The sequence below is a fragment of the Nelumbo lutea genome, chromosome 1 (assembly GCF_056320005.1).
Source record: "Nelumbo lutea isolate HS-2025 chromosome 1, American lotus-T2T, whole genome shotgun sequence".
Taxonomy (NCBI): domain Eukaryota; kingdom Viridiplantae; phylum Streptophyta; class Magnoliopsida; order Proteales; family Nelumbonaceae; genus Nelumbo; species Nelumbo lutea.
The window spans coordinates 160,175,427-160,191,619 of record NC_142684.1 but is presented as its reverse complement, the minus strand read 5'-3'; the positions used below and the strand labels follow the sequence as shown (position 1 = coordinate 160,191,619).

The window sequence follows — 16,193 nt, the reverse complement described above, 5'->3', positions numbered from 1 at the left end:
AAAAAAAAATAAATAAATGATTGGCATCATAAAAAAAAAAATCACAGGAAATTGGGATCTCTGCTAGCGAGGATGGGGACAGGATGAGAGTGGCTCCCCATCCCAGCCCTGCCCCGTTGCCCTTCCTAACTTAGGGGTGCTGTTTCATGAAATTTGGGGTCTACACTAGCACTTTACTTTATAATCTGGCTATATGTGAAATCGAATTCATTTAAATCAATCGATTATCAAAAAAAAAAAAAATCATTTAAATCAACGCCTACATGTTTCCATCAACATAACATCAGCACAGCATACACAATCTACAACGATTGAAATTAGTTTCAATTCCTGATGGGAATACTTTAATTTTGTAATGCCTTGAGTTCCACAAATTTTGTAACCTGAGGTCTGGCGATCAGTATTTTGAATATTTTGGTTGATTTAAATTCCTGAAATTACATAAATCCGAAATTTTGATATAAATAGAGAATTATGTTGCAACGCTTGAAAGGATTTCTTCAGATTCGCATTCAAAGGTGAAAATGATTTTAAGGGTCTTTAAAAGAGAGGAAAAAAAGTGCTTTCAAGTTTTCAACAGATGGTTTTAAAGGAAAACGTGCATGGGACAAGATAACCTGTACTAAGCTAGTTAATTACGGAATGTGATGATCTGTTGGACCATAAAACATGACATGAAATATTTGGGTTGAGCAATCTTGATGTTGCCCATCCTTAACCCAAGAAAAAAGTTGTTTAAATCACCCGAAGAGGGACAACTATAAATCTTTAAATCCCATATTTTAGCACAAGAGTGGTGTTTGCCTCAGTTAGACTTGGCAAAAAGTTGACCCAACCTGTGAACCCGACCGACTCAACCCAACCCTAAAAAACTGGGTTGGGTTGGGTTGGTTCATGGGTCAACCCACTAATCCAATTATCAGGTCTAATTGGGACTTTTTATGTATTGTTAGAAGTTTTCATTCTTTAACATTTACTATTTAGTCTTTATTATTTATCATTTACTCTTTAAATTTTTGAGTTTTTCAATTTTGTTATTTTATGTTTGGAATTTTAAGGTTAATTTCTTTAACTTTGGCATTTTCACGTAATTTTTCTTTATTTTTTGAAAGTCTAGTTATTTTTAGGAATGACCTGAATTGACACATGGGTCAACCCTAAACCAGGGTTTAAAATATCGATACGCCTGATATGCCAGTAGGGGTGTATGGGGCAAATCGATACATTTTTTTATTTTTTTCAAAACCAGTTCACGGGGACAATTTAGAGTTCCTCCACCCCCTGAACTGGTCAGACCCCCGATACACCCACTGTAGGGGCATATCGAAGAGGTCCCAGAATGATACGTATCAGCTGAAACCGAACATTTAGGGTTAAGGTCTAGCATTTGCTGACCCAACCCGAAATTAATCCAAAGTGTCTTGACCCAATCTGAATCTGACCCGCCCAACCCTATTGCAAGATCTAGGCTCAGCTCGTAGAGTTGGTGTGTGGTTCCTGGTTCCCACTGACATAGGATCAAATCCTGCCTTCACTCTCTCCGGTCTCCATACCTACTCGAAGTGTGCCTCAGACCAAAAGGAAAGAAAAACATAAATACTATGTTTAAACTTGCATCTTCTTGTACACTGATACTGGCATTCCTCCTCCATAAAAGGCTGGCTGGCACGAAATTAATCTCTTAAAGCAAATATGGATCAAGAGAACAGCTTGCCTAGGTTCCCTAAAATCACTGGGAAGAGACCATTTCAGGAATTAGTTTCAATAAATACAAGTTAATCCAACTATATTTTTATGTTTCCGTATTCTGTAGATAACATAATGGTCCAATATAAGAGATGAAAGAAGGCTGAATTTTTTCAGAATATAAATGAATAAAAATGTAGTTACAAATAATAACATTCAATATTCACTCTAAAGAGACATTACAAATAATAGCATTTAATTTGTTAAAAACTTTGAGGGCGAATGCTTTCTGAGGTTTTTGAAAAAAAAATGCTTAGAAAAAATCAATTACTAAAATAATATATATTATAATATTTAACTTTCACATACCACTTGTTTAAAGGACAATTGTTGAAAATATCATTAATTTGAATTTTGAAGGGATTAAATTGTTCTTGAAAAATCAAGACACAAGTAACTGCTTGATTTTACTTTTCTTTACAAGGTAACATAACAACTAGATACTGCAGCCTCATTTTGATAATGCTTATTGAACCCTGATGAATCCGAATATCTAAACACAATATGAGGGTTGGACTGCTAAAAAAGCTAAATTACATTCGCAGGATTTCTTTTCCTTTGAAAATTATCCCGACGGGATATCAGATGTACTGAACTTTATCCACATTATTCCTAGCTAATATATTGCTTTTATCTTTCAAAAAAACACATCAGGGTTGGGAGCTTGTAGAGTTTGGAGGGTAGGTAATAATTAAATATTGCAAATACGAATAAATCGGTCCTTTTTTCAAGAATAAAATCCCTTTTTCCGACCATTCAAAAATGGTTCAAACTTGTAACTGGTTAATTCATCCAATCGATTGAACTTTTCTTTGTTTTTTTTTTTTGTGTGTAAAGAACAAATATTAAATGTATCAACAGAACACATTCAATTAGTGAAATGTTTATGGTTCCACGCTATTACTGGTCGTATCTAAATTATAGTAGTCCAAGGACCTGTAATGCATACCCGTAGTATAATACAAACCAGAGCTCATCAAATAAAATAATACTCGAAGAGCCTTCATGTAAAACTTTTAGAAGTATAAAAGACTGAGGACCTTTTGTATAATTGTTGCGCTAACTGGATATATGTGGGTGTTCATTAGCTTTCTGCGGCCTAAGCCTTGATGCCATATCCTCAGATCTCTGTCAAGAAGAAAACAACGCAGAAAAGGAGAAAAAAAAAAAAAAACATGAAATGTCAGTCCTACACCGTTCTATAAAATGGCATGGATATGTCTAATCACTCGTCACAATTTTATAAGTTTTAACAGTTTAACAGTATGCTAATGAAATAAGAAAAGAACGTTATGAGTAATTTACAGTCTTAAAGACTAAATTATCATAATCACTGTCAAGGATTTCAAATTGAGCTCATTGTTGATAAGAAAAGAACGTTATGAGTAATTTACAGTCTTAAAGACTAAATTATCATAATCACTGTCAAGGATTTCAAATTGAGCTCATTGTTGATCAACCTAAAGCAATTCCTTGCACTTCTATGTTTTTCTTTTTGGCCCATTTTCTTTTATTTTCTTCCTTTCTCTATTTGACTTTGTTTCTAAAGGTAAAGCAAAATAAGTATTGTATGACATTGAAAGAAGTAATAAATGATCAGAATACATCAAAGAATGCCGGGGGGTTGGATGAGAACCAATAATCAAGGCAGATATATTAACCAAAAAAGGGGTAATTGGGGATCATCTGTTTGAGTTCAAATATATTGTAAATATGATATAAGATTGTATTTATGGCAAACTGAATCTGGGTGATGGGGTGTTGTGTGTGTGTATATATAATATATATTCTAATTTCAATAAAATTTTATCAGTTGAAGCAAAATAAGTATTGTATGACAGTGAAAGAAGTAATAAATGATCAGAATGCATCAAAGAATGGCGGGGGGTTGGATGAGAACCAATAATCAAGGCAGATATATTGACCAAAAAAGGGGTAATTGGGGATCATCTGTTTGAGTTCAAACATATTGTAAATATGATATAAAATTGTATTTATGGCAAACTGAATCTGGGTGATGGGGTGTTGTGTGTGTGTATATATAATATATATTCTAATTTCAATAAAATTTTATCAGTTATCCATCAAAAAAATTATAATGGGTAAGAAGGAGAGGTGATATTTTCTGTTTTCCCTCCTTTTGATGGAGAATGGGTAAGCAGTCAACTATCAGCATTAAGTTGCTAACGTGCTTAAGGCAGACCCCAAAGAAAAGAAAGACTTTACCCACTTCATAATTGGCACATTTGAAGTGACTGAAAATATCTTGTTAAATCCATACAGGGTAGGCCAGAAGCATCTCTAGTTGACCTTATTCACTATTACCATAACGCATTCACCAAAAATGTTTGGACAACATTCTGAAAAGGCAAATGCTGTTGGCAATGGCTACTTTTGATATTGCCAGAGGAAATATTATATTTTGATAAAGAACAAGGATAGGAAAGGTTGCCAGCACCATTAAGTGTTTCTCTGTAAGTATCAGTGGCCCATAGAAATAAATTTCACCATTCTAAAAGCATTAAGTTTGCACTCTCTCTAATGGAAACCTAAACTGTTGGCAGTGGATTTCAAATGTGTTTGAAATTTGGTTTTGCAAAATATATTTATATAGAGATATACTTATATATTATGGTTTCAAAATGTTTGCAAAAGGTTTTAATTCCCGGGATCCATGTGAGTAGAGAGTGCAGCACTATACCTTTCAGCCGAGGGAGAGGTCCTTTCTTGTCGGGCAGTGTTTGATCATTATAGGCTGAGAGGTTAAGTATAAGGCCATTGAGGTGAATACCTGATGGTCAAATCTTGCATCTACCCACAGTCCTTGGGTTTTCACAAGATGGCTTGACCCAAGGACCGTTTAATGTAAATGCTAGGCCCATTAAGAGCCCATGTTGATGGACTCGAGGTTCGCTGTGACTTACAGTGAATTCGACCAGGCCTTGTAACAAATGCTAGGTTGAACCCATGTGGCTGATGTGTAGATCAATGTTAGGGTCCCACGCCATACAAAGAGAACCAAACTAGCCAACACTTAATGGGTTAAGTAAGCAATATGACTTAATGGGCCTAAAGCCCATTTCGAACTGGGCTTAAATGGTTTAATTAACTTGAGTGTCCAGAGCTAAATACAAGATTTAGATTAGGAAATCTCATTCCTAATCAAATTAGGAAGCTAATCCTGAATGGATCATAAATAAGGAGCGAAATCCACAAAGAGATCACACCTCTCTCTATAGTCTCTTCTCTCCCTCAGTTCTTGGCGCCATCCCAGTTCGACCTCCACCTACCGGAGCGATCAAGAAGTGTTTTTGATATTGTTTCTTGGTGAAGAAACAATTAGAAGTCGTGCTCACATCACCCTATTCGATTCTTGCTGAAGAATCCCAGGTTCTTGCTGAAGAACCGTTCCTGCTAATACTGCCTCAACATTTGCTGTGTCATCTCCAGTGGAGGCGGATTTGGTGTCCTCTTTGGGCGTGAACACCTACGTTGGGAATTCCTTTTAATTCCGTATCAGGTATTTCCTTCTCCCTTCCTTTGGTTTCAGGTCTGGTCCGGTTTTGTTTCAAGAATGATCATTGAAAATGCAGTTTTCTAAAATAGGGAATGTGATTCTCAGATGGGAGAGAGAAATTTTTGAAATTTCACCCAACCTTCCTACAAGGTTTGGCCATCCATATGATGGATCTCTCATCCCTTCACAAAGATCAACTTTTATCACCTCCCAACAATCTTGGTAAAAAGCCATTGTAAAACCATCCGGGCTTGGAGCTTTGGATCTATCCATCAAAAACACCGCCTTCCTAATCTCTTCTTCCTCAAAACTTCTTTCCAACCATCTAACCTGGTCTTCCTCCAACCTTTGCCAATCTATCCCTTCTATTTCCATCCTCTCTTCCAAGGGTCTTCTGTAAACCGATTGGAAATGAGCCACAAACTTCCTGGCAATATCATCCTGATTAGTGAACGCCTCCCCCCTACCTCTAACTTAGACACAAAGTTCCTTCTCCTCCTCCCATTTGCTACATCATGAAAAAAACTTAGTATTTCCATCACCTTCCTTAATCCACCTATGCCTCGATTTCTGCCTCCAACTTATTTCTTCCCTTAGTAAGACTTCTTCTAGGTCCTTCAACTGTCCCCTCAGATCTCTCTCCCCCTCCTCCGTTCTAGATTGGGCCTAGGGGTGAGCATTCGATTTATTCGGTTAAAAATCGAACTGAATAAACCAAATTTTAAAAAATCGAACTTCAAAAATAAAAACTGAACCGAAACCGAAATTTAGAAAAACCGAAATAACCTATTGAAGTAGAGAAGAAGAAAGGAAAGAGAAAGAAGAAGAAGAAGGGTTCGGCCAAACTAGAGAGAAGGAAAAGTCACCTCTCCCTAGCCAACCCACTTGTATTTATTCCAAATAATAGTCACAAGAAAGACCATATTGTCCGTCATAAGAGATGGGACACATAACTTAAACTTAGATAAAATAGACCTTTCACTCTCAAACGGATAAACCAAAATGACCAAAAGACCCCTGATTCGAGTATTCTAACACTCCCCCTCAAGCTGGAGAGTATATGTCATATAGTCCCAGCTTGTTACAAATATAATCTACTCTGCCCCGAGACAATCCCTTTGTAAAGAGATCTGCCCACTGGTTTCCTGAGCTCACATGAGATGTGGTTATCACTCCACTTATCACTTTCTCTCTTACGAAGTGACAATCAACCTCAATATGCTTAGTTCTCTCATGGAAGACTGGGTTGGAAGAGATGTGAACAACAGCTTAGTTATCACAAAATAGTTTCATGGGCTTATCAACTGAGAATCCCATCTCTTGTAGCAAGTTCTTCAACCATACTAGTTCACATGTGGTATGAGCCATAGCCCCGTATTCAGCTTCTGCACTACTCCTTGCCACCACTGTTTGTTTCTTGCTCTTCCAAGTTACAAGATTGCCATCAAGGAAGGTACAATACCCTGTAGTTGATCTCTTGTCTGATAATAGAACCAGCCCAATCAGCATCTGTGTACCCTACTATCTCAAGGGTCCCTCCACTTTGGTATAGCAAACCACGACCTGGAGTACCCTTCAGGTATCTAACAATTCTCAGAACAACTTCCCAATGAGGAACCCGAGGATGTTGCATAAACTGATTCATCATACTCATAGCAAATGATATATCTGGTTGGGTAATGGTCAGATAGTTCAACTTTCCCACCAACCTCCTGTATCTTCCAAGATCATCAAACTCTTCACCTGCATCAACACTCAACTTGGCATTGAGTTCCATAGGAGTCTCTGCTGGTTTAGCACCTAAGAGCCTTGTTTCTTCAAGTAGGTCAAGAACATATTTTCTCTGACATAAGTTAATTCCATGTTTTGACCTTGCAACTTCTATTCACAAGAAATACTTCAGCTTACCCAAGTCTTTCGTATTGAAGTGGTCCTGTAAGAATTTCTTCAACTTGTCGATTCCGTTACTGTTACTCCCAGTTATGACAATATCATCCACATACACCACTAGCAAGATTTTCCCATCTTTTGAGTCATGGTTGAACACAGAATAGTCTACCTGACACTGTTTCATCCCAAAGGCTTTCACCACTTCACTGAACCTACCAAACCAAGCACGTGGAGATTGTTTCAGTCCATAAATTGCCTTTTTGAGTCTACAAACCTTACCATCCTCCCTTTGAGCAACAAACCCTGGTGGTTGCTCCATATACACCTCCTCAATGAGATCACCATGTAGGAAGGCATTTTTCATGTCAAGTTGTACAAGAGGCCAATCATACATAGCAGCTAATGAAATCAACACCCGAACTGAACCAATCTTAGCCACAAGAGAAAATGTCTCCATATAGTCCACACTATACAGCTGAGAATAGCCCTTGGTGGCCTTCAATCGCTCCACACTGCCATCAAGAAGTTACTTCACTGTGTAGACCCACTTACATCCAACAGCATGCTTACCAAGAGGAAGAGCAGCGAGTTCCCACATGTGATTGTGTTGTAGAGCAGAGAGTTCTTCTTCCATGGCTTGCCGCCACCTTGGGGAGGTAATGGCTTCCTGGACAGTCTTGGGAATGGAAACAGATGAGAGTAATGATATAAAGTTGCGATGAGAAGCAGAAAGGTGAGCAGTTGAAACATAGTTGGAAATAGGATGATAAGTACAAGTACGTTTACCTTTTTGCAGAGCAATAGGAAGATCAAGATCTGAGGGAGAAGAAGCAGTAGCAGGATCTGTCGACGAGGGCTGAATTGGAGGACGGTCTGATGCACTTCTGCGGGTATACACTTGTGTGATTGACGGCCTCTCAGTAGTAACTAGCATGGGATGTGAATCTGCACCAGGAATAGAAGCCATGGGAAGGGGATCCGCAACAGGGACGGGAAGAGGAACTACGGAGGAAGGAGAAGAACCCATAGCATCTGAGAAAAACAAGACTGATTCAAAGAAGGTGACATCAGAGCACACAAATGACTTATGGAATTTAGGGTTATAGCACTTATACCCTTTCTAAGTCCTCAAGTAGCCAAGAAAGATACACTTAGTGGCTCGTGTATCTAACTTGTCTAAACCAAGCCCCAAGTGTTGAACAAAACAAACACAGCCAAAGACTCTTGGGGTGAGAGGAAATGGAGGCAAGGTGGGAAACAACACCGAGAAGGGGGATTGACTTCCAAGGATGGACATGGGCATCCGATTGATCAGAAAACAGGATGTGAGGATAGCATCACTCCAAAAATGCTTTGGGACATTCATATTGATCATCAAGGACGAGCAGTTTCAAGGAGATGTCGATTTTTCCGTTTATCTACACCGTTTTGTTGTGGAGTGTAGGCACAAGAAGTTTGATGAATTATCCCATGGTGCTCTAGATATTGCTAAAATGGTGATGAGTTGTACTCTTTAGCATTATCGGAGCGAAGAATTTTAATATGAACACCAAATTGAGTGTGCATTTCAGCATAAAATTTTTTGAAAAATAGAGAATAATTCACTATGGTTTTTCATAAGATGAATCCATGTCATCCTTGAAAAGTCATCAACAAAAATTACAAAATACTTATAGCCATTGTATGACATCACTTTGATTGGACCCCATACATCAGAATGAGCTAAAGAAAAAGGACTTGAGACACGACTATCAACTCTTGGACTAAATGAGACTCTATGATGTTTTCCCAATTGACATGACTCACAATCTAAAGATGAAAGATGACTCAAGGAAGGGACCAGCAACTTCAGAGCCTTGAGAGAAGGATGACCAAGTCTGCAGTGCCATTGAAGAGGAGTAAGAAACGACTGAAAAGCTACTGGAGGGCCACCACCATCAAGGTAATACAATCCACCTGCTTCATGCCCTCCACCAATCTTCCTCCCCGTCTTGAGATCATGAAACACACAAGAAGAAGGATAAAAGGTTACAGAACAATTAGGAGACTTGGTTAATCTACTAACAGACATAAGGTTAAAGGGGAACTTGGGAACATATAAAACAGATGATAAAGACAAGGAGGAGAGATCAACATCACCAACACCACAGATGGGAGATATAGAACCACTAGCAAGTGTAATTGTTTGAGATGAGGAGGAGCGAGAAAGGGAAGAAAATACATCAGGAGTCCCAGACATATGGTCCGAAAGAACTGCTCATATACTGCATGTGGTACACTCACCATTTCCTTCCCAGAAGCACCAATAGATGTGGAGGGTATTGGATCAGTTTGTTGGCTTTCAGTAATTGTACTACTATCCTTAGTCATAGCGTGGTTAGCCCAAGTGTTGGGTGGACCACGTAAATCATAGTAGAAATTAACTGTGTCCCTCTAAACCACAGTGTGTACACTTTCTCTAGGCATTACTTCTTCCTTTACCACGACCTCCCCCTGAGTCTCGGCCTCCACTCCGGCCACTAGCGCGGTTAAACATGTGACCACCACGGTTGCCTGGAAGTCCACTACTACCACAACCACTTCTATTTCCACGGCCACCCCCTTCAGTCACCACCAGACCAGATCTTTTCGAGAGAGAAGAATGCTCTACAGACTCAATAGATGTCCTCTTAAGACAAGCAAAAACTTCTTCAAATGAGGGAAGAGCAGACCCCCCAATATTTGTACTCTAACAGGCTCATACTCAGCCTTCAAACCCAAAAGAAACCTTGTCACATCAAGTTGTTCACGTTGTTGTTGTTGGATATGAACATCCGATGTTAGAGGATGATACACATTGAGCTCATTTCGGATATTCCTCAAACTTGCATAGTATTCCTCCAAGCTTTGACTTCCTTGTTTCAGATTAAAGTATTCTTGATACAACTGATACACCCTAGTTGTATTGTCTTGTCCAGAGTATAGCTTCTTAGCATGATCCCAGATTTCTTTAGTTGTATCTAGGAACATAAAGTTCACACTAATCTTTGATTCCATTTTGTTCCATAGCCATGTCATTATTTGCGCATCTTCCTATTCCTAGTCACTGAACCCCGGAGAATTAGAGGAAGGTTTCTCCTCTCTCATATGTTTTACCTTCCTCTTAGCCTTTAAGAACACCTCCACAGATTTTGCCCATGGTACATAATTCTCACCAATCAGCTTGATGGATGTCATTTAAACACTTAGGTAGTCTGGAGAAAGTATGACACCTATTTTATTGTCATTCCCATCTCCAATCGAAGCCATCTTAATTATTTCACCTTCAAATATGCAACACAACCTCACACACTTTCACAAGACTTATCTTACTTACAACACCACCAACTCCAACTTCTTCAAATGCACATTGCACATCAAATACTAAGGCTGAAATCACTCAGTCATCACATCAAACACTTGTACTGCACACCACAGAATCATTCGCCCACCAAAATACAAGGGCTGAAGTCACTCAGTCATTACATCAAACACTTGTTCTACACACTGTAGAACTGTTTACACACAAGGTCTAAGAGTTCACTTTTAAATATTCAGAATCATAGATACACCAATCAGCACGACACAACCACTACCACACCACTGTTGTCGTGAACTTCAGCAGTCGACAACTCTTCTTTCAGCACATATATGAGGTAAAACGAAGAACACGACTGATATGCATATCAGTCACTCCAAACCTCCACAACAAACAAACTTTGAAGCAAAACACAGCATTCGTAGTCCCTTACTTGGGCAAAAGACAGCAATGTTCATACCTGTCCACATACAGCCCTCTTCGTACACTGAATAGAGGGTGTTTAGTACACCACTTCAATGACCGGAGGCATTCTCACCTCCAGGACCACAAAACGACAGCTCCTTTTCAGCCCCTTGTCGAATTTCCACCCAGGTCAGCTAAAGAATGAAGATGGCTGTAATAGTTGGCGGTGAACCCAGAAAGAAGACAGCAGCAAGAAAGAATGAGAAAAAAAGAGGAAAACAAGACTTAACAGCTCTGATACCATGTTGAAGTAGAGAAGAAAGGAAAGAGAAAGAAGAAGAAGAAGAAGAAGGGTTCAGCCAGACTAGAGAAAAAGAAAAGTCACCTCTCCCTAGCCGACCCATTTGTATTTATTCCAAATAATTGAGTTACAAGAAAGACCATATTGTCCCTCATAAGAGATGGGACACATAACTTAAACTTAGATAAAATAGACCTTTCACTCTCAAACAGATAAACCAAAATGACCAAAATACCCCTGATTCGAGTATTCTAACATAACCGAACCGAAAATTTCGGTTATTTTGGTTAAAACTGAATTTTAATAATATATACTTTATTATATATATATATAATAATGTATATTATATATTAAATATTATAAAATATATATTATAAAGTCGAATTTTAGTATATTATATATTAATATATAAATATATAATATATTATATTATTATATATTACATATTACATATTATATATAATAATAAAAGTTCGGTTAATTCAGACAATCAAAATTCTAATTCCAAAAACCAAAACCAAAACCAAAAAACCGAAGTAACCAAAACTGAAATAACCGAACCGATTTAACCAAAAACTGAAAAAAAAAAAAAACCAAAAAAACCGAAACCAAAATTTTCGGTTTGGTTATTCGGTTTTAACTGAATAATGCTCACCCCTAATTGGGCCTCTCTTTCATCCAACTCCTCTATCCTGGAGATTAGATTCACTTTTTGCTCCTCAAGTCTTCCAAGGTGTTCCTTGTTCCAATCTTTTATTTTGGCTCTTAACCTCTACAGTTTCTTGTGAAACCTTACCCCTTCCCATTTTATCCCCCTCAATTCCTCATTCCACCAAAGCTTTACTTTATTCACAAAGTCCGGGTGGGTTATCAACATATTTTCAAACCTAAAAGGTCTAGGTCCACTGGTAAAGTCTTCCACACCTGTTCTTATAGGACAATGATCCGAGGTTACCCTAGGCAAAGCTCTAGACATGAAGTTTCCCCAATAGTTCTCCCAATCAACATTAAAGATAAATCTATCCAATTTCGACCACGAGGGAATTTCCTGTAAATTAGACCAAGTAAATCGAGCTTGTAGTAACGGGATCTCCTTTAACTCACAATCAGCAATAAAGCTATTAAACTTTCTCATGCTAGTTGTGATGGTTTGTTGGAAGCTACCATGTTTTACCTACTGATGACAAAATTCAATCGAAAGGCAATCAAGTGAGCAGATGTTGGTGTTGTACATTGTACTAATTGAACAAATGAAGTCCCTACATCATCTCTTAATAGGGATTGAAATGGGTACTGCTCCTTGGTCTTATTTTACAATCATTTTTGAGGTCTAATATTCAGCTTGATTATTCAATCTACTTCAAACTTTAGAAATGGTTCCATCAAGTTTGATGTGCTTAGTCATATTTTAGTTCTAAATTGACTAAATACAGCATCGTAATTATGAGGACTCAATAAAATACAGAAATAACATTGATATCCAAAAATTAAACAGAATGATTAGGAAGAAAGTGCCCAAGATACCCAATCTGAAAACTTATCGAGGATATTGAAACAAAGCATTGATAAAAAAAAAAAATGAAACAAAATGATTCAAAAAAAAAATTAAGTAAAATGATGGGAAGAAAAAGAACAAGATCAATTTGACAAACTTGTCCAGAATTTAAGGCACCGCATTCAGAGGAATATCATGTCTATTATGCATTTACAGAGAGAGAAATTAGTACTATTCCATTTATTGTAATTAAGGCAACCACTGACCTGTTCAGTGTAAGGCAAATACTTTCCGTCAAATGTCACGACTACACGATCCTTCCCATCCATACCTTTAACTTTGTCAACGGAACAGTAGAAATCTATAGCCGACATTCTGAACATAGATAGAACAAATTTATTGATCAAATGAATATAGATTTTACTAACTCACAAGAAAGATTTGAATTAATCAGAAAAGAATTGAGAGGCATAAAGTTATATGCTTACCTGAAAAATTAACCATGATTTCAATTACCAGTTGACTAACAGTAGGAGATCAGAATCCAGAGTGCACATCCAGAGAAAGGAAATGACAGGAAACAAAGCATGCAAGTGATTGGATCAGATACAGAGTTTCATCTGAACTTAACCTGTCTAAAGCCCTGATTGTCCCTTGCAAAGGAAACTTACCAACGAGACCATTCACTCTCTTACCTCCTTAAAGCCTATAAGAAGCTAACATATCCCACTAGCAGGATGTCTCAAACACTTGAATACCAAAGACAACTTCCAATATCAACATAATTCTTTTTTTTTTTTGGTAATAATATCAAGATAACTCTGAAGTTACCAAACACCTACTTTATAATTGTGTAATGATGAACAAAACCAATCTTCAATTTCCTCAGCTAAGAGACATTAAATACTACTATAAACCAATTTGTGCCCTGGACCAAACATTCTCTAATCTGGGAATGTTTATCACTGAGGTCAGTTATGTATAGTGCACTCACTGATGCCATGCCATTTACCTCCTTTCTCCTTTGGACTTCTCAACTGCTTGGTGTCTGTAATTTAATTTACGATATTCTTTAATGGTATTGTCCACTCCAGATTGCTCTGTTCAGCATTGGGATAATGGCTTTTATATTCTTTATATTCTCTAATGGTAATGATAGAAAAATATCCAAAATGTTTCACTGGAAAGAAATAGAAACAAGGACCTCCATATTTGAAAGCAATGAGATACCAAAAGGACATCATGTGGTCTTCTTATTAAACAGACACTTACCAATTCTATCACTGTTGTTGTAGCAAAACTCACTTTTGCAATTAAACTTATAGAATGCTTTATGAGTCACATAATTGTCTTAGAGTTTACTACTAAAGTTTATAAGTCACATGTTAATCATCTTAGAAATCTGTGGTTTTTCTAATGCTGCTGTTGTCCATGACTTTTCTAATGCTGCTGTGACTTTTGGATTATCTTGGGTCATGCCAGGCAGCATTTCAGATTTGATTAAAAACCTGCCAAAGACATGTCTTCAAAAAGGGGGTGGGGTGGGGTGTATTCTTTCCAATGTCATTCGATTCGTCATTTGCTGTTCTATTTGGAATGAATGAAAGACATGTTTTCTTTTGAAAACAATAAGTGTTCAGAGGAAGCGGCTACAGAAAAAAAGATGGATTTAACCTACCATAATACCGGAAAGACAGCATACCAGAATAACTTGCAACCAATCAACTGGTATCATAAAAGTGGTAACCAATCAGGTGATATTTATCAAAATTCTTGGGGGATTTTTATTGGCCAAAGCCCTTCCAGTATCATGTCTTTCTGGCAGCAACCACGGGGGATTCTTGGGGGATTTCAGCATAACCACATTGCTGAAATAAATATATTTTGTGCTATCTCACTTAACTCTATAGAAAATTTTGCATGTCAATAACCCACTTAACTGAACAAGATATTTTGTACAGAGAGCAGCAACCATGAGAGGATAATGTTTCCACTAGGCAATAAGATCTAGTAAGACTTGGGTATGGTTATATATAGCGATTTTTTTGTCTATGTGAAATTCGCAGTTAAATTCCAGTCCACATGCATAACAAGCAAAAGACACGGCAGAATGCATGACACGAACGCCTGAACGGTATAATGCTAGGGAAGCTTTTAATGATAATAACAGTGTACACAAAACAGATTTCTAGCACGGAATTCATTCCCTTTGATGTTACATTCCACTGCAATTTGAAGCTTTGAGCAATAGGAGACGATATAAGAATCAGAAGACACAGGCGCATAATTTTTCAGAGAGTGGATTCTTTATATTGAATTCAATTAACCGAGTCTTAATTAGGTAGAAAGATAGAAACAAACATAGAATTTGCAAACATAGAATTTGCAACTTACATGCCATCACCAAACTCCTCGTTGATAATTTCCTTAATGCTCTCGCCAAAATGCATAACAGCTTCATTCAATCTACAACGTCAATAAAATGATTAGAAAAAATATTGAAGTCTTGAAGGAAGCATCAACAGAAAGCTCAAGCATGAGTACAGAAGCAGTTCAAATTTTCCCTTCAACCAATCAAAAAGGATGGTCTGGTATTGAGAGAAGAAAACCGGAAAACGCATGTAAAGACTACCGACATGGGGATTAAAATAAAGGACGAAGCATCAACATATAGCATAAGAAGGAAATACTTAAAACCCACCTGTAGATAGTGGGTTCTTGGATCAAATTAGGGTCGTAGGACCTCATGGGAGGTCTCATCATCTCGTCCACAAGGTCATCGGTTAGCTCGGGCAGGGATGCTCGCAATTTGAGGGCAGTTTCAGGCTTGAGATGAGCCTGCCTTCTCAAGAGCTGAGCAACGTAAACGTTCGTAAGACTCGTTTCCTGTGCAATCTGACCGAACGTTTTGCCAGACCTCTGTTTCACGCCTAGGAGTCGATTGACGACACTTGCTTTGCTGCTGCTCTCTTCCATTGTCGGCGGAGAATCAACCAGGAACAAGAAAGAAAGAATTTCGCTGCTATCTTCTTATCTCCTGGAATTCAGCTTTCAGGTTTCAGCATGCGCAGAGAATGCAGGAAGGGAGGGAGGAGGAGTCAAGAACTGCTCCACTTTTCTCTTTGCTGCACTTACGTACACTTCCATTGAGCAGGTGACAGATGTCCTCGTAAGATTGTGCTTCGCTTCGTATGAATAGGGCTTATCTTAACTCTTGACACGTGGAATTGTTAAATTAGTGGCGAATTTGAAAGCCACGAGGCCCACGAATCATGATTGACTGACTCTGACAGTCTGACTTTGCTTGATGGACTTCAGCTGGGCCAAGAATCTTCAATTTGGTGGACTTTGGCCCACAATCAAATGGGTTTGTCACTAGACTGACTTTGCTTGAAAGTTGAATATAGCCATATTATATAGCTACTTGGTCCATGGGCTGGACTGGGCTTGGGATAAATACGATAACGAATTTACGATCCAGCGTCAACCAGCTCATGGATTG

General features: G+C 38.0%; 1 protein-coding gene across 1 annotated transcript; it reads right to left on the bottom strand.

Annotated features, from left to right (window-relative positions):
* Nucleotides 1–2,591: 2,591 nt before the first annotated feature.
* On the bottom strand, nt 2,592–15,868 carry CYN (cyanase). The gene is made up of 4 exons (XM_088959202.1): nt 15,393–15,868; nt 15,086–15,157; nt 12,958–13,066; nt 2,592–2,874 (listed from the first exon to the last, which is right to left on the bottom strand). The coding sequence occupies exons 1-4, from the start codon at nt 15,665–15,667 to the stop codon at nt 2,806–2,808; spliced, it is 525 nt and encodes a 174-aa protein (XP_088815328.1). The 5' UTR covers nt 15,668–15,868; the 3' UTR covers nt 2,592–2,805.
* Between the last annotated feature and the right edge of the window lie 325 nt (nt 15,869–16,193).

Bases quoted from the DNA above. Each gene is read 5' to 3' on its own strand.
- CYN (XM_088959202.1), bottom strand. From the start codon at position 15,667: ATGGAAGAGAGCAGCAGCAAAGCAAGTGTCGTCAATCGACTCCTAGGC. The intron at 13,067-15,085 runs GTAAGTTGCAAA...ATCTATGTTCAG, and splicing joins GAGGAGTTTGGTGATGGCAT to AATGTCGGCTATAGATTTCT. The intron at 2,875-12,957 runs GTCAGTGGTTGC...TCTTCTTGACAG, and splicing joins ATTTGCCTTACACTGAACAG to AGATCTGAGGATATGGCATC.